General features: G+C 39.8%; 1 protein-coding gene across 1 annotated transcript in view; it reads left to right on the top strand.

The window, feature by feature from the left end:
• The window catches only part of DOCK2 (dedicator of cytokinesis 2), a 146,778-nt gene extending 130,732 nt beyond the window's left edge, over positions 1-16,046 (top strand). Inside the window, exons 38-48 of the mRNA XM_083871665.1 lie at positions 381-462; positions 2,612-2,696; positions 4,220-4,306; positions 4,626-4,802; positions 5,431-5,514; positions 7,526-7,663; positions 8,756-8,883; positions 10,490-10,670; positions 11,964-12,084; positions 13,074-13,216; positions 15,053-16,046. Of these exons, the coding sequence (XP_083727791.1) occupies positions 381-462; positions 2,612-2,696; positions 4,220-4,306; positions 4,626-4,802; positions 5,431-5,514; positions 7,526-7,663; positions 8,756-8,883; positions 10,490-10,670; positions 11,964-12,084; positions 13,074-13,216; positions 15,053-15,127 (1,301 nt within the window). The 3' untranslated portion in view covers positions 15,128-16,046. The remainder of the gene's footprint in view (positions 1-380; positions 463-2,611; positions 2,697-4,219; positions 4,307-4,625; positions 4,803-5,430; positions 5,515-7,525; positions 7,664-8,755; positions 8,884-10,489; positions 10,671-11,963; positions 12,085-13,073; positions 13,217-15,052) is intronic.
• The last annotated feature ends 878 nt before the right edge of the window (positions 16,047-16,924 follow it).

Raw genomic sequence — 16,924 nt, 5'->3', positions numbered from 1 at the left:
AATGTTAACCATCATGACTTTATGCATGCCTAAAGCTACACAGTGAAACTGTTAAAATCAGATGTGGTTGATGTTATTTTTGTAAGTTGCCTGAGCTTAAAAATTTAATGAATGAGTCAGTGTGATAAATTCAGCTGCAGATATTCAAGCTTGGGAAATAATAAAAATATGCAGTTCAGAATTAATATGTATTCACTGGTTACTACTGGCAGATTTTTCTTTTTTTGGCCAAGGAAACTTCAGAAGTGAAATCCTGAACACTTCAGATTTTTCATCAGAAAATGTCTTTTATTATTATTATTATTATTTTTATTTCCCCTGCAGCCTACAGTATTTCATACTAATAGTTAATAACATGCCCTTAACTTCCACAATTTCAGATATCCAATGTTTTACAGTGCAGCCAGTCCTGGAGGAGCAGCCAGGATTCAAAAATAAGGCAGTGCCTGATCAAATCATAAAGTAAGTAAATTTCTGTAGTAGATAGTATAATGAAAATCAGTCCATATCCCTCAACTGACAACCATTATTTTGTGAATTCAGTCATTTGCTAATGAACCTTGGAGTTTTTGTTTTCTTGATTTATTGACTTATATATTCATAGAATGAGAGAACAGTTTGTGAGGGAAGGCACCTTCACAGGCCAACCCCCAGGGACATGGCTCAGAGCTCCATCCAATCTGTCCTGGATATTCCCCAGGAATTCCATGAAGGAGCCCGTACCCATCTACCACTGCAGAAATAACTCAGGGATGCAGGGCAGGGAGGTGGAATCTGTGCTTTGGGTCAAAGTTATTGAATTTTCAACACAGCTTCTCAGACAAGTGGTAGAGAGAGGGCTCTTGGAGGTCACTGGCAGTGTGAGAGTGGTGGAATGAAGCTTTTGAATGACAGGATATTGTTATATCTTGTCTGGTCCAGTGTAGAACACACGGTGGTAAAATGGTTTCTGCTGGTGCTCTGGAGTATGGGTTTTATAAAGGAATAAAGGAAATGAATTGACTGAAGTATTTTGAGAACAGACTGACCAAGAGCTGCTTCCAAACCAGTTGTGCCCTTGGTCTGCAGCCCTCTATATGGAATCTTTACTGAAGTAGCAACTGAATCAGAGTGGAAAAATAAGAATCATCTCTCCACATAACACCAAAGGAAATAAAGCAGGTCTGAGCACAAGTTTTGTGTGACAGGATTTAAAATAAACAAACACAGACCAAAAAACAACCTAACCCAAAAAGCCACAAAAATTGTTGTTGTAATTTCAACTTGATTCATTTTAAAATCCGTAACTGAAAGGCAAGTTCTAAATGTGATCCTGTTGGACCAGATTTCAGTGTAGAGCCAACCACATTTCAAACTGCTTCAGTTTATGTAGCAAAGTGTTCCATGTAAAGTACAATCTCTACTCATAGGGGAGATTTTGTAATGGTTTGTCTCAGCTGCAGAATTCAACCAAAGTGCTGATCATATCTGGGCTTAAAGATTTACTTTTACGAGTTTTCTTCATTGGGCATTTAATTGTTTGTTACATTAGGTGATGGCAGTCCATTAATTCCATCAAAGAGCTTCAAGTCCTTTCAGATGGAACTGCATAAAGGGATCTGACTTAGTGTGGCAGTATTTTCCGGTTACTTTGCTTTACTGATGAAGAAAATCTTCTCAGTTTGGATCAGAAGTCATAGTTTCCTATGAACTAACATACCATGCTTAACTCAGATGTTTGGGGCTTCTCCGTTTGTTTTTCTGGGCTTTCAAAACATGGTTCAGTTTTACTGGAAGAGATTTCTGAGATTTATTTTTTTCTGCAAAATTAACTTTTACTTAACAAGGTTTTAAATTTAATGCATCTTTAACATAAATACTAAAAACCCAAAAGAGAGATTTTCCTGTGGACAGCAAAATGCTTAGCCAAAACTCTGCATCCCCAGTGCTAAAAGCCAAGAGGTTGCAAGTTTAGTGGAAAGATGTCACAATGATGGAGAGTGAAACATTTGCTGAATAGAACAGACCATAACATAAACTTGCAAAAGATCCTTTCCATTGGTGCACTCCTCTACAAGCAGTTATATACATACTATTATCTAGCTCAAGAAATTGTTATTAATGGCTTCAGCTGTTTAATTTGTTGACTGTGGTTCAGCACTGTGAGCAGGATTGTTGGACAAGATTAAACTGCTTTGTCATGTGCCATGTTCCACTCCAGGTGAAAATACCTGCTCTGCTCAGTCAGTGCTTTTGAATGAAAATGATCCTTTCATAAACCAGGATCAAACTGGCAAGTAGGGCACATGCCACAGCAAGATATGAGAGGAAAAATCTCTTCTAGTCCCTCTGTGGATTTGAACATTAATCTGGAAGTTCTGGAATTTTTCTACCTGGGAAATACATCCAGTCACAAGTTGAAGCTTAATACTTGTAAAATACTGTGCGTTGACTCTGATTTATGGATAAAGTAGTTGCTGTCTGATTTTCCAGTAAAGTCCTTTTTTCTGAGCAGTAAATTTACTTTCAATTAAAAACTCAACTACTCAAAATGAAATATTTCTCGGTGATAACAAGATCCATTAATTTCTGGTTTCTGTACTTTTACAGTAGTTATTTTAAAATCTTTCAGCTTTTATAAGTCAAACAACGTGCAGCGGTTCCACTATTCAAGACCAGTCAGGAAAGGATCTGTTGACCCTGAAAATGAATTTGCTGTAAGTAAATTAACGACAAGGTGATTGATGTAGTTCTGGTAACTGCGACTGAATTTTGATCCTAGCTCTTTTCTTAGGCTCAGAGTACTCACTATAAACACCTTAACTTTAAGATTTGATTCAAAAATACCAAATGCCAGGCTTCTCTATTTCAGCACAACCCTTGGGTACTTAATTATACATCACTGTTCCAGTTGCAGGTAAACTTTATACAGTTAAACATGTTCAACATGTTCATGTTCAGCAGCAACTTTTTCTGGTACAGATTTTCATTAGGAAACAAGGTGACATGTAAATAAATATCAAATGCTTTGCTGCTTGTAGTTTGAAGCAGTTCCATCAGCTGCCAGCCTGGCAATGAGGTGAGTGTCATCTGCTTTCCTGAGTCCTGTGAGATCTCAGCTCGTGAGAGAACTGCCTGTGTCACTTTTACTCCCGTGCCTAATGGTGGAATGCTAAGGAATGGCCTCCACTCTTCAAATATTCTAAGAAATCCTCACCACCATGAATTACTTCTCAGTGTTAAGCATAAAAATGTGGTGTCTGTATTTTCATTTTACAGGTATCTGGTATTTTATGGTTTGTTTTGAAAAGCATCCCATCCAAGCCTTATGGCTAAGCTGTGCTCTTGGCATACTGCTGGGAAAAGCCATTTCTTTCCAAAATGTACAATTCCTGTTATGTGTGTGCTGATTAGCAGAGTCAACACTTTCATGTAAGAGCTTCCTACCTGCTGTTAAATCAACACTTCAGACACAAACTCTACCCTGACATCCCAGAATGTATTGTCAAGACTCAGGATGTGTCTTGGCCTCCTTTGCAAACTAGAATTTGGGGCCCATTAATGAATATACCTTGAAATGGTTTTACAAGAACTAAATTGTTGATGTTCCCATTGCTGAGGACAGTAGATAAGATGCCTGTTTCCTTCAAAGAGGTGGAAACTGGGACAGCTGGAGTGTCTTCATTCACTTTTTAGGGTATTTAACAGTACTGGCAGTTTTGATGACCTGATGGTGAAATAAGGAGCAGCAGGGTAAATGAAACAGTGGCTATTCCAAACTATTCTGAAATGCCAACAGCCAGTCTTGTTCAGAAAAGAAAACTGAGAGGACCAAAAACAAGGTCAGAATGCTGGCAAGTTGTTCCAGGGCTATTACTGCTTTTAATTGCAGAAATACCTTTTGAATGTGGAGAGAGGAAATATAATCTGGGTGGAGGTGAGAATGGGTCATTCAATGACAGCCATTCCATCTGTAATGGCAAAAATAGGAACACAAACGAAAATATTCAGGGGTAATTCTCTTTTTCCCCTGTTTTGCGGAGGCTTTGTGCCTGAAGATGACCTAATCTGAAATCAGGAAAATTATTTGTTCAAGTCGCTGTGCTAGATTTAGTTTGCAGTGTCTTTTTATGCAAAGATATGCATATGCTTCCCATCTACATCCATTTCATTCTGACATCTCAGAAGGCAGAAAAGATTGAAGGTTCAGTCCTGAAGTACCATTTTATGTTTTTGATAGTCTATGTGGATTGAGAGGACATCATTTGTCACAGCCTACAAACTCCCAGGAATCCTGCGCTGGTTTGAGGTGGTCTCCATATCACAGGTGAGTCTTAATGTGCTCAGGGCCAGTCCAACTTGTAGCTGTTGAACCCTCATGTACAAACCAGTTTGCAAAATTATCACACAAAGCTACAGTTACTTCCTTTTATACATACAAATGTAAATAATAACCCAGTATTATTTACATTTAATCTTTCTACTGCTCAATACAGGATTGATATATCTTGTGCCTAATTTATAGTTTCAGAATTGAACACGTCTGTGTGGGTTTGCTGAATTGCAGAACTGTTGTTCATGTACATGAGTTTTATAAAACCTGTTTATATCTTTATGAACCTTAGAAGTCTTTTGTTTCTTTACAGTGCACAATCAGTCCTTTAGAGAATGCTATTGAGACTATGTCCATGACAAATGAAAAGATTTTGATGATGATTAACCAGTACCAGAGTGATGAGAACCTCCCTATCAATCCTCTTTCCATGCTTCTGAATGGAATCGTTGATCCAGCTGTTATGGGTGGCTTTGCTAAATATGAGAAGGTAAGAGCTTTTGAGTCACTGCAAAGAAGATTCTCAGGTGCATCATTTCATAATCCTCCTACATCCTTTGTTGAGGTGGCAGTGCAGTGGGGATGGGGAATAGGAAAGCCATTATTCCATCAGCTAAGGGATCCTCAAATCCTCCTTTCCTGATTACCTCTGTCTTTGAAAGCAAACCAGAATAACTGAAGTTATCAGTTGATGCAAATCGTGACCCTCCAAATATGTGCCTTTTTATTTTCACTGTAAACTTTATAAAAGAAACAATAATTGGGTTTCATAAGGGTCTCGAAATCAGAAGTGCTGGATGAGTGTCGTCCCTGAATTTCTTGCCTTCAAGTGTTTGAGTCTTTGAAGCAGCGTGAGAAGCTGCTGCAAAGACTCAAACACTTGAAGGCAAGAAATTCAGGGACGACAGATGAGGACCAAATACATCTTTTTACAAAGCTCAGCTCCCAGGTGATAGAGGGAGGAATTATCACCAGCAGCATCTGGCTAAGGACCATGCATGTGTCTCTCCTCTTTGATGAGCAGTGTTGCCATCACCATCCAGGCTGTGTGGATTAATGCTTGATTGCTTTACCTGTCAAAATGATGGACTGTATTTATTTTTTTTTTTTTGTCTAAGGCTTTCTTTACAGAAGAATATATCAGACAACATCCAGAGGATACAGAAAAACTGAACAGACTCAAAGATCTGATTGCTTGGCAGGTAATTTCTCACTGACAGCCACCACTGAGGCTTCACCAGGGGTTCCTTTGTTCCATTCCTGTCTAGCAGGAGAACTCAGCATTGAGGTGATTGTGTCATTTCCACTTTTTTTTAACCCCTGGAAAGTATTTGGTAGAACACATCATCTGGAATGGTTTATCAAAAACCAAGCTACATTTATGGTTAAAAGGGCCAGGATTTCCAACTTGGGTTGTATTCCTGAGAGCATGACAAAGGTCATAATGATTTCATTAATTTCTGAGGTTGGCAAATAACAGAAACTCTCTTGGGAAAAAACTCTTTCCTAGATTTTTTTGTTTGTTTGTTTGTTTGTTTGTTTGTGGTTGTTTTTTTTTTTTTTTTTTTTTTGTTTTGTTTTGTTTTGTTTTGTTGTTGTGTTGTGGTTTTTTTTGGGTTTTTTTTTGGTTTTTTTTTTTTTGGTGGAGGATTTTTTTTCCACTAGAAACATTAATGGAGTGTTTGCTGCTCTCAGGAATTATTTTCATGGTCAGGGACCCTTTAAGATTGCTGCTATGTGTCTTCTGTGGGGCAAGTAGCATGGAAGATTATTAGGAAATATTTTTAAGTTGTATCTCCAGAGGAGAACTGAATATTCTCCCTATACTGGCAGCACTGAGGGTATTTGAGTTTACTATTCATTATTTTATATACAGTGTATATAAAGACAACCAGCCTCAAGGAGGAAAATGCACCTATGGAAGGTGGTAGCAGAAAAAACTCTATTTTTGCTGAGATTCAAGGGAAAATGGCTCTTTCTGTTGACCTGATAATGATAATGGAGCAGAAAAAAACATGACCTCAGAAAATTATCCATTCTATTTCCATTAACCAGTCCAAAATAGAAATCATTGCTATCAATAGATGGATAGGTAGTAAGAAATAGTGAGAATTCATCTGGGATTTTACTATCAGAAATGAATGGCTCAAAGTGTTTCTCCTCATGTTCCATGTCTCATTCTTTGTACTTACCAAAAACACCCCTGGAAACATCCAAGACAAGGTTGGCGCTGAGCAGCCTGATGGAATTGAAGGTGGCCCTGTCTATGGCAGGGGGTTGGACTGGAAGACCTTTAAAGGTCCCTTCCAACCCAGACTATTCCATGATCCTATGGTTCTGTCTCTCTTTCATAGATGAGAAACAGCAAAAATTTACTGTTTATTCCTGTCTCATTGAAATGAATCTTCCAAATAGTTTTAATGGAATTGTTTGTACTGTTTTCTTAATGCTTTTGAAGTTTTTTTCCTGTTTCATTGTGACTCATCCCAGTTTGATTATTATTTGAGTTGTGCCTTTACAGTTTGTCCTGTGTCATTGCCCAGAACAGCTCTGTGTGTTGTTGTTTTCTGGCCATCAGAATCACTCATTGAATTCAGGGGGATTGACTGACCACAATGTCACCTGGCAATAGGAAATAAGGGGTAATTTCTACCCATCCCTGCAAATCCCTCTAAGGAGGACAAACAGATCTGTCAGTAACAGATGGGCTTTAATACCACAATTCTACAAGTTATATTGCAATTACACTTCCATAAAATGTAGTCAGTGTGATGTGTGGACCAATGTCCACAGTATTTACTGAGTCAGAACACAAAAAGGAAGCATGGTGGAATCTGAGAGGATTTTACAAAAAATCCCAGATATTAATGAAAAAGTGTTAAAAGCTGGAGCAAAGCAGATAGAAAAGGTTAGTGGCAGAAGAGGAGCTAAAATATTTAGCATAAATCTCATAATATTAAAATACATACAAGAGAGAACACAACCTCTGTGAGGCAGTCAACGTTTTTCAGAAACTTTTACTGGGAAAACCCATTTTTCATGAGCCTTTTCCATCTTCCATTTGCTGCTCCAAGCTGAGATCATTGGGCAAATCCACCTGCCAGTCACAGGAAGAGTTTTGCAGTTGATTTCCCAGATAATTCAAACAGAACCAGAGAGATTGTTTGACCCATTTGAAAAGTCTCACCTTTTTTTTCTTTTGTTCCTGCTAAGATACCTTTCCTTGGGGCTGGAATTAGGATTCATGAAAGAAGAGTTTCTGAAAATCTTCGTCCTTTCCATGACCGGATGGAGGAATGTTTCATGCACTTAAAAGTTAAAGTGGAAAAACAATATGGAGTCAGAGAATTGGTATGACTCTCCTTTTAACTTCTACCCCAATTTCTCTTTATTTAATACACATCTTGTTCTAAACAAAAACATGCTATTTTTTATTTTTTTTTTGCTTATGGGTTTTCTTGTGATCTAAAGGTAGTAGGATCTGAGTTGTATCATTCAAGAGCTGATCCAATTCTCTGCCACATCAAATATTCCTCATTCTGGCAGATTTTGAGTATATTTTATTCCGATTTAAAATTGCAAGCCTTACTGAGGAAGTAAAAGCAAGTTCTTATGTTTGTTCTCTTTGTAATTTTTTCTTAGTGATTTAGGGCTTTGATCTGCAATTGATGTCTCCCTGTGCCAGCCACTTCCAGCTGTGTTGTGAAGTAAAACCTGTCATGTGTATAATACTATAAATATTAGTTGAGAACAAACTGAAATATCTGGGAGTTGAAGGATAACTTCTGAACACAAACTCCCCAGACAATTCTTGAATAAAATATTCTATCTGAGTTGTGCAGGCTAGCAAGAATGACATTGCCTGTTTTTTGTGATTAAATGACAGTTACTTTGGAAATTATTTTATATTGTTGCTTTCAGCATTGGTGATTTTATAATAGGATTTATTTCTTCTGTTATACGGGGAAAAGTAGCAAGTTTCTAACTTCAGTTTTGAATACTGCTGTATTATACACCTGTATGATGAAAATTCTACATATCTATCTGAATATGGATTTAATTTTGCAATAATAGAGGCTGTAATTGCAATAGTTTACTTGAAATCATGTAATTGCAATAATAATTGCAATAACAGAGGCTGTAATCCACAATCAGAAATTTTGACTCTTACACGAACCTTCCAGCACTTTCAGGCACCAGCACTTTAAAAACCTAACCTATTTACAATTTTGCAGGGAATGTACTTTGTGAATTGAGTTTGGGAGGTCTGAAGAGTAAGAATTCATCCAGACACAGGATAAATCACAGTAATTAACAGGAACAGACAACTTCTTTCGTGCCAAGTGTTAAACATCTGCACAGCCTTCCAGGTGTAGCGTCAGGAGAAGGAATTGAAGCTGCAGAGTTGTTTGACAGGATGTGTTTCTCTCTTCCATCCTGCAGCCAGAGTTTGATGACAAGAGGGTGGGGCGGCCGAGGTCAATGCTGAAATCCTACCGCCAGTTGTCCTTCATCTCCATGAGCTCCATCAGCTCAGACTGCAGCACCCCCAAAAAGCTTGCTTCAGAAAGGTTGGTCAGAAATACAGTACAAATCCTTGTTCAGTCCTGCTTTTTAATCAGTTTTATGATATGAAACAAAAAAAATCTTTAAAAAGGGATGATGACCACCACCAGCCTTTTCAGACATACCAACATTATTTTTAACTGGAGCTATCACTTCCTCCAGGCTGAAAACTACAGAGTTTCGGTCTTAACAGACAAAATGTATTCAACTCTCATTGGAAAAAAAAAAAAAAAAAAAAAAAAAAAAAGTGGCATTTCATTTTCCTTTCATAACACACGTTCATAAGTATTTTAAAAAGGAAATCACTTTCTAAAAATTTACCAAGAACTGGGTTTTTTTACAAGTTTCATTTTATACAGCTTTTAACTTAATTAGTTTTTTTTTGTTTGTAAAATGTGAATAGGAAACGTTTGCAAACTTGAAAAGGAGGTGGAAGATTTTAGTAAAGTCTGTAGTAAAGTAAAATGCTTTGCCTAATGTGTTTTAACTGCAACACTGGAAAAAAAGAAAGCCTTTAAGTTTGAGAGAACAATTATAGGTATAGTTTTTTCATCCACAGATTTTTTTGTTCATTTTATAAATTATCTTTCAGGCACACACAACTTCTTCCCAAGCAAGGTACATATAAAACTGAACTTGTTGAACAATGTTTGATTATTTTTTAAACATCTGATCTCCCTTTTTGAGTAGTTCACTTTGAAAAAGCCCAGTGGTTTACGTGAAAGGGTTGATTCTTCAGAAATCCCTTTTTCTACTTTGAGATTCCTGAGGCTGCTCCTGCTGCCCTCCAGCGTCCCCTCCAGCAGGGTGGAGCAGACAAACATCATTTGTGTGCTGCAGTACAACAGGAATCCTCCTCTGACAGGACCAGACAAATCCACTGAAGAAATGGCATCCTGCACCTGCTTTTAGTTCTTAGGATGCTAATTTGTTTCTAGGAAGCACAGGTCAACTGAGTCACCACACTTCTTGATTTATCAATTTTTATGTTGTAACATCAGTTCAGTCCCATGTTCTGAAGGTTGGGAAGGGAGTAAAGCCAGCAGCAATTTCATGGGCTTTTTTTTTTTAGGAGAAGTAGCCCAATTTTTAAACTGTAAAAATTAGAGGAAGAGGGAAGGTGGAAAGAGGTTAATCTCTGGGTATGTGCACTCTTGTCCAATATGGTGAAATAAGGAGGAGAATGCATTTCAAACATGGCACTTTGGTTCTTGTACAGCCAGAACAGCATGTCTTGCTTTCAGCACCACTATCACCACACATCAACTTGCCATGTGAGCTCTACTCTGTTTACTTTAGGAGTTCTTAAGCCGATGCACAAATCTTTAAACAGGAATTTGAGCTTGTTTTAATATTTTACGTTCTTTGCTACATTTCAAGATGGTGCCACACTGTCTGATGGTGTCACACTGTCTGAAGGCATCTGATTTGTGTCCCCAGTTGCCAGCTGCTGCAGCACATCAGATACTTTTTGCCAGCAGTTTGTGCTGCCTGGAAAGTAGAAGGAAAGAATGACCTGCATTTATATTTCATGGGGAAATGACATCAGAATTCCAGCAGCTTTTAAAATATCACTCAGCAACTTGTACTTTCTTTCTTTTGCTCCTGCAGCTTTGATCTGGAAGCAGTGCTGCCAAAGCAAGGAAAAGCAGAATCAGAGGAGATTGCTCTGCAAAATAATCCTCATCCTGAAGTCAAGATGAGAAGGTCCAAAAAAAGAACAAAAAGAAGCAGTGTGGTGTTTGCTGATGAGAAGGCAGCAGCTGATATTTCTATCTCTGACATGAAATGTGTATGTTACTGCTTTAGAGTAGTGTTTTATAATCCATGAAAAAGAGGACATTACTCCTTCCCTTAGAAAAAGAAAAATATATCCCAGAGAACTCCAGTTGTCATAAAGGGAAAGATGCAGGATGCAGAGATGATCTGCCCTGCCATGAATGAAACAGGCAAGATGCTGTGGAGGAAACAAATCAGTGAGAAAATCAGATCATCTCTCCTGGCTTCTGGTGACAGATAACAGAGCTGGGAGGCTGCAGATCCTGAAGCCTGGTTAGCTCAGAGACCAGCACTGTGTGGGGAGGGTTAAGCTGCTTTCCTATGGAGAGGCAATTGGCTGTGCTGACATTTCATGGCAGCTCCTCACAGTCAGGGCTATTTCAGAAGTGATGAGCCCTGTACGTTTTGTACCTTGTTATGGAACATGCAGCTGTTAGCAAAGTGCAAGATTGCAAACAGTGCTCCTTAAATGGTGCCAGACTGAAGTTTGGAAGCACTGGCATCTCTCACTCCATAGATCATCTGAGGGCTGCTGGATCATTACAGTGACTTATGGAACTTACACTGGGCCTTTTTCTGTAGAGACTTTAATCCTCAGGAAAACTTTGCTTTAGTATGTCATCCTCTAGATACACAAGCCCCATCTAAATTAAAAAGCCAGGCAGTAACAGATTGTCAAATTACATGGAGGAAGCATAAATAATTTGATCAAAAATGTTTGAAGGACTCATCAAAGGTAAAATGAATGGAGTAGAGAGCCAAGACTGTTTGGGGAAGCACAGAGGAACTCATGGATGATTATGACTGTCTCACACTGTGTGTCCTTATGCAAAAGAGAGATAAAGCACAGTCGTGCTTTGAGAAGTACTGATATACAAAACCAAGTAACACCTTTGGCTTTTGATGAAATTAGATAACACATCCACCAAACTGTGGGGATTCCACTGTGTATTGAGTTAGAGGATTTTCTTCTGCTTCAAAAAAGCAGCAACAGGGCTTTGCAGCAGCCAAGCTGGGCATGTTAATGCAATAGGGAAAAATGTTTTCAAAACTTCATTTTACTTTGCAGATCACACCCAGAGTTGTCTGATGATATTATGCCAAAAATAGGGTAGGAAATCAGATTTCAGATCACAGATTGCTTCTGTAACTTTTTTAGAATTCTTTATTTCTATGTAGAATGAAAAGTTTTTATCTAACTATAAATTATCTGCGAATTTGTTGTATGTTTTTAGATTTTACATAATATGATACATGAACCAAAGTCTCAGTTCATCATTAATTTGGGGGCTTTTTTATTTAACAGCTGTCAAGGAAATATGAGTTCATGAGTGACACCAACCTCTCAGAACATGTGGTGGCACCTCAGAAAACTTCTGTCCTCAAGCAGATGAGCACTGTCAGTCGTTCCATGCCAACTATCCCAGGTAAGATGCTCACACTAGGGTGGGAATTCTGAACTTTATTAGGATGTTCAGAAAAGAGCCATGAAGGGTTTGCTCCAAGCAGGGCTGGCAGCTCTCTCCATCCTTGTGAAATCCACTGGGACAAAATTCATAATGGAAGAGTGTACTGTGCATGTGAGGCTGGACTGCTCCAAATGCTTGGTAACACCACAGTGCCTTGTGCCAAAATGCAAATTCTAAAACTCTTACTCCTGGAGCTCCGAATTTCACTTCTTGTACAGCGTGGGCATTCCTGCTGGTTTATTCAGCTTCCCTGCCCAGTAGGGTCTCAGGGGCAGAAACCAGGACTCACAGGCAAAGGCAGTGTGTGAAACAGGGAGAAATGCTCCATGCTGTGCTTTGGGGGATGAATATCCTGCCCCATAACACGATTTCAGCTTCTGCTTTTGAAATCAGAGAGGGATCCCAAAGATTCCCCATGGAAGGCAGGGGAAGCAGGATAACACAGCTGCCCCCAGACAGATGGGTGGTTGTGTGAAAGGAGAGGGGAGAGTGGGACTGAAGTTGGAGCTCATCTCCAGGCTGGGGCACATAGAGAAAACAGGCCCAGTTTCAGTCTCTGTTACCCCTTGTTCCATAGGACATCCCAGTTCTCAGCCTGCATTTCATCTGTCCCTCCCACTGCCCCTCTCTTTCCAGATGCCTGTAACAGATGTTTACACAACACAACAGACTGCCATGGCCCACTTCTTTGTCATGTGTTTATCTATTTTTAATTCTTTGGCCAGATTGGTTCCTTTTTTTCACTGTTCAGTTTCAACATAATGAAGTTTATTGTTTCCCTATTATTTAATTTTTTTATTCTAAGGTTATAGTTAGATTAAAAATGTCTCAATTTTTTCTAGTCATTGCAGTAGGTCACAATTTTGAGTTCTGCTTTGTCTTACAGTTTGACTCTCCTTTTTTGATTTTGTTTTGGTTTTTGTAACCAATATTGTTTCCATTCTAAGGATTAACTCTGTCTATCAGCACTGTGGCACCCGATGAAACAATTGCCTCACACAGGCTGAGCCAGCCAGTGTTTCCTTCCACCTCAGATGGTGACAAGAAAACCGTCAAAAAGAAGAGAGTGAACCAGTTACTTAAAACAATGGTAGGTCCTGAGTATTTGGGCAGGGGGGAAAGGAAGGATTACATGTTCAAAAAGTCTGTGCTATGAAAATTAAGTATTTTTGGGAAAAATAGGCTCATAAGTCAAACTCTGCTATTTTTTTTCTTGATGCTTTTTTCAGAGAGTTGAGTGGAAGCTCAGTGTGAAAGCAAAGCTGGCTCTGGCCACACTTCCAGTGGGAGGGATTCTGGGATGGAGGGCTGACAGGATGGAGGGATGCAGGAGTGCAGCGGATGAAACGATGTAGGGCTGCAGGGATGGAAGGATGAAGGAATGGAGGGATGCAGGGCTGCAGGAATGAAAGGATGCAGGGATGGAAAGATTCAGGAATGCAGGGATGAAGGAATGGAGGGATGCAGGGTTGCAGGGATGGAAGGGTGCAGGGATGCAGGACTGAAGGATGCAGGGATGGAAGGATGCAGGGATGGAGGACTGAAGGATGCAGGGATGGAAGGGTGCAGGGATGCAGGACTGAAGGATGCAGGGATGGAAGGATGCAGGGATGCAGGACTAAAGGATGCAGGGATGGAAGGATGCAGGGATGGAGGACTGAAGGATGCAGGGATGGAAGGGTGCAGGGATGCAGGACTGAAGGATGCAGGGATGGAAGGATGCAGGGATGCAGCTGCGTGTGCAGCTCGGCTCCCGGCCCGCGAGAGGGCGCGGGCGTCCCGCCGAGAGCCGGTGCCGCAGGGAGGGACGGAGGGAGGAAAGGGAGGGAAGCGGCGGTTCCCGGCGGGATCGGGCCGGGCCGGGATGGCAGCGCCGGGCGCGGAGCGGGCTGAGCGCGGCACCGGCCGAAGGTGCTTCGTGGAGATGCTGAGTGAGTGCAACGTGGAGATCGGCTCCGCTGGAGTCGTCACTCTCCTTAAAGCCGGCTGCCTTCCTTTAAAATGAGGAACTTTTCACTGATGTCTAAAATTTTCACAAAGTTAACACCATTTCATTTAACGTAGTGTTTGACAGCAAAACAAACAAACAAAACCCCCAAACAAACAACAACAAACCCCCCCCCCCCCAAAAAAAAAAAAAAAAAAAAAAAAAAAAACTAAAAAAAATCTCTAGAGCAGCTACACAGAATGTGAAGGTTTCCTACTTTGGAGGTAGTGGGACAGTGACATTTAATGCAGATGTAGCTAGCTACCAACATGCATTACTGCATCAGTATTCTGGAATATTTGTTATGTTTTACACACCAGCTTTTCTGATCTTTCAATGCAAAGGGTTTGTTCTTTTGCTTTCTTTTTTCCTGGGTAATTGGTTTCATTTGTATTCATTACTTTCTGCTGTGTTTTGGGGTTTTCTTTGGAAAAAAAAAAGGGATAATGCCTTCAGGGAGCATATAGCAACATTTAGGAAAACCTTCAGTTAAATGTGTTCATAATCACATTTTTCTGGTAGGAACAAGAATTATTATTAATGTGAACTCTGCAGTATTTCACTTACATTCAATTTATCACAGACTTGTTTCAGGAGTTGCAGCTTTTCAGTGCTATCTTGTCCACTTGTATTTAAACTTATAGAGCATATAAAATACAGAGGATAGAATGTTTTTTCTCACATGGCAGAAAAAGGACTAACTACAGCTAAAAATCCAGTTGTGAGGTGCTTCATAACATGTTTAGAATCATGTGGACAGGTTTAAATACAGGACTAAGGTTTTGCAGGACAGAGAAATTAATTGAAAACATGCAGGATTTTGTCAATGTGTTTTTTCTCTAGCTACAGCTTAAAGGCACAAGTAATTAATACACATATTGCTGGATCCAGCACAGAATCAATTTTAACATAGGAAAATCTGTTTTGGTGTTTTTTCAGCGCATTTCCAGAGTTCTGGAAGATGGAAAGCAGCCCGTGGAGCAGCATTTCAAACCTTCAACAGCAGATCTGTGATCAAGTTTTACAAGACCATTTCTCAACTGAAAATAATTATATCTACAGACAAATTTTATATTTTAGAGCACCATCTACTCTAAGGAAAGGCACTGATGGAGAATATGAGCAACATCCTCCATGGACTCTGATGAGTTACTCATGATACAGATACAGGAATAACATTTGAGGAAAACACTGCAGGATGTGTCCACTGGGATCTGGAACAGAAACCTCTGGCTGTAGGTCAAAGCTGGTAGTTCCCTTGTCAAAGGGAGCTGGATGTTCCCTGGGGACAAGGCTTGTTCCTGGGAAGTGACACGTGTGTGAAGGCCAACTGCAAGTCTCAGTGTGTAAAGCAGCTCAGGGTCTGTTCTTCCCAAAGAGCAGAGTTCTGGTTTCCTGGAGCTCACACAGACACACTCCAGAGAGCCTTAAACCCTGGCTGGCAGTGTAGCCAAGGCAACAGATGGCTCAGCACAAAATAGCCCCTGACAATTTACTGTGTGGCTGTAGCTGGATTTACAGCCCTCAGATCCTCTGCTGCTCCCAGCACACGGCTCTGTATCCTCAGTGTTCCCTGGGTGATGTCTGTGGTGTGACACCACTGCCTGAGTTGTTTTCAGAACAGCAGCTGTTACGTAGAAAACATGCAGAGGTTTATTTACACGTGTACAAATTGACCTTACATCCAGTAGCACAATGAACAAAAGCTGCATTTTCTGCTGTTCAATAAAGTGATACAAATCTGTTTTATTTGCCCTGACCCTTTCTCCCTGATATCTCCTGGTGCCATCATATGAAAGGTAATAGTATTTTACTGACAGCAAACAGAGTTCTAAGAGCACAAGTTTTCTGGGTTTAGATTGATTTTCTGTGTCTCCCCACCTGGTGAGGTGAAGCTGGGAGGTGATGCCTCACTGCTGTGAAGCTCCACAGCACTACAGGTCAGCACCTCACAGTTTTGATAACCTGTCAGCTCTTTCTCTAAGAGTGTTTTCCAGATAGAAGGGGGGTCTAAAGGTGAATGATTGATTTCCTTCACTCATCCCTTTATGTTTCAGACACCAACAGAGGTTTAGAGTAAGTAAATAAAATATGTTCATGTACAGTGTTGTGGATTAGGGGACTGGCCTTGTTGCATTTCTATGGATTTGGGAAAGACCAAGAGGTGAAAGTTATTCCTTGCTGTGGATTTCAAGCTATGGAAAGACATCTGCAGTTTGTTTAAACCTGAGTTTTTCTATCAACACTTTAGCATAGAGTGTGAATAAATTAGTTTTATGAATTTAGACTCTCTTAGCAAGTTGTTAGAGTGAAACTGTTTTCTACAGGAGTAGTTAGTGATTGTTTCCTGTAAGAGGTTTGCACTATTTGCTATTGGAATTAATGCTGCACCTTCACCAAAATAACCACAGACAGCAAAGCAAAATGGGCCCAGCTTTAACACTAACTGCAGTGTTTGGCATGAATTCTGATAGACTTTTGGTTTCATTTTGTTTCATTTGCTTTTCACAGCAACTTGATAATGCTTCTCACAAGGCACAGAGGAATAAAAAGGTTTTCCTAGGAAAAACTCTTCTGTTTAATAGAGAAGGTTATCTGTGAGTGGGAGAAAGTGAAAAGTTGGAAGGTGCACATTTAACATCTTTCTAACCTGGAGAAAGAGGAGGAGGGATATCAAAGTCGTCCTTCAATATTATCTGCAGGTACCCTGAAAATAGCACAAAATAAAGAAAAGGTTTCTTTTAAAAGAAAAGGTTTGCTTCTCCTAGAAATGAGTAAGAAAAGGATGATTTAGGAACTGCTTATTCTTTG

This window comes from Zosterops lateralis, assembly GCF_965231275.1.
Source record: "Zosterops lateralis genome assembly, chromosome: 14".
NCBI classification, from domain to species: domain Eukaryota; kingdom Metazoa; phylum Chordata; class Aves; order Passeriformes; family Zosteropidae; genus Zosterops; species Zosterops lateralis.
This window is presented reverse-complemented; position numbering and strand designations above follow the sequence as displayed.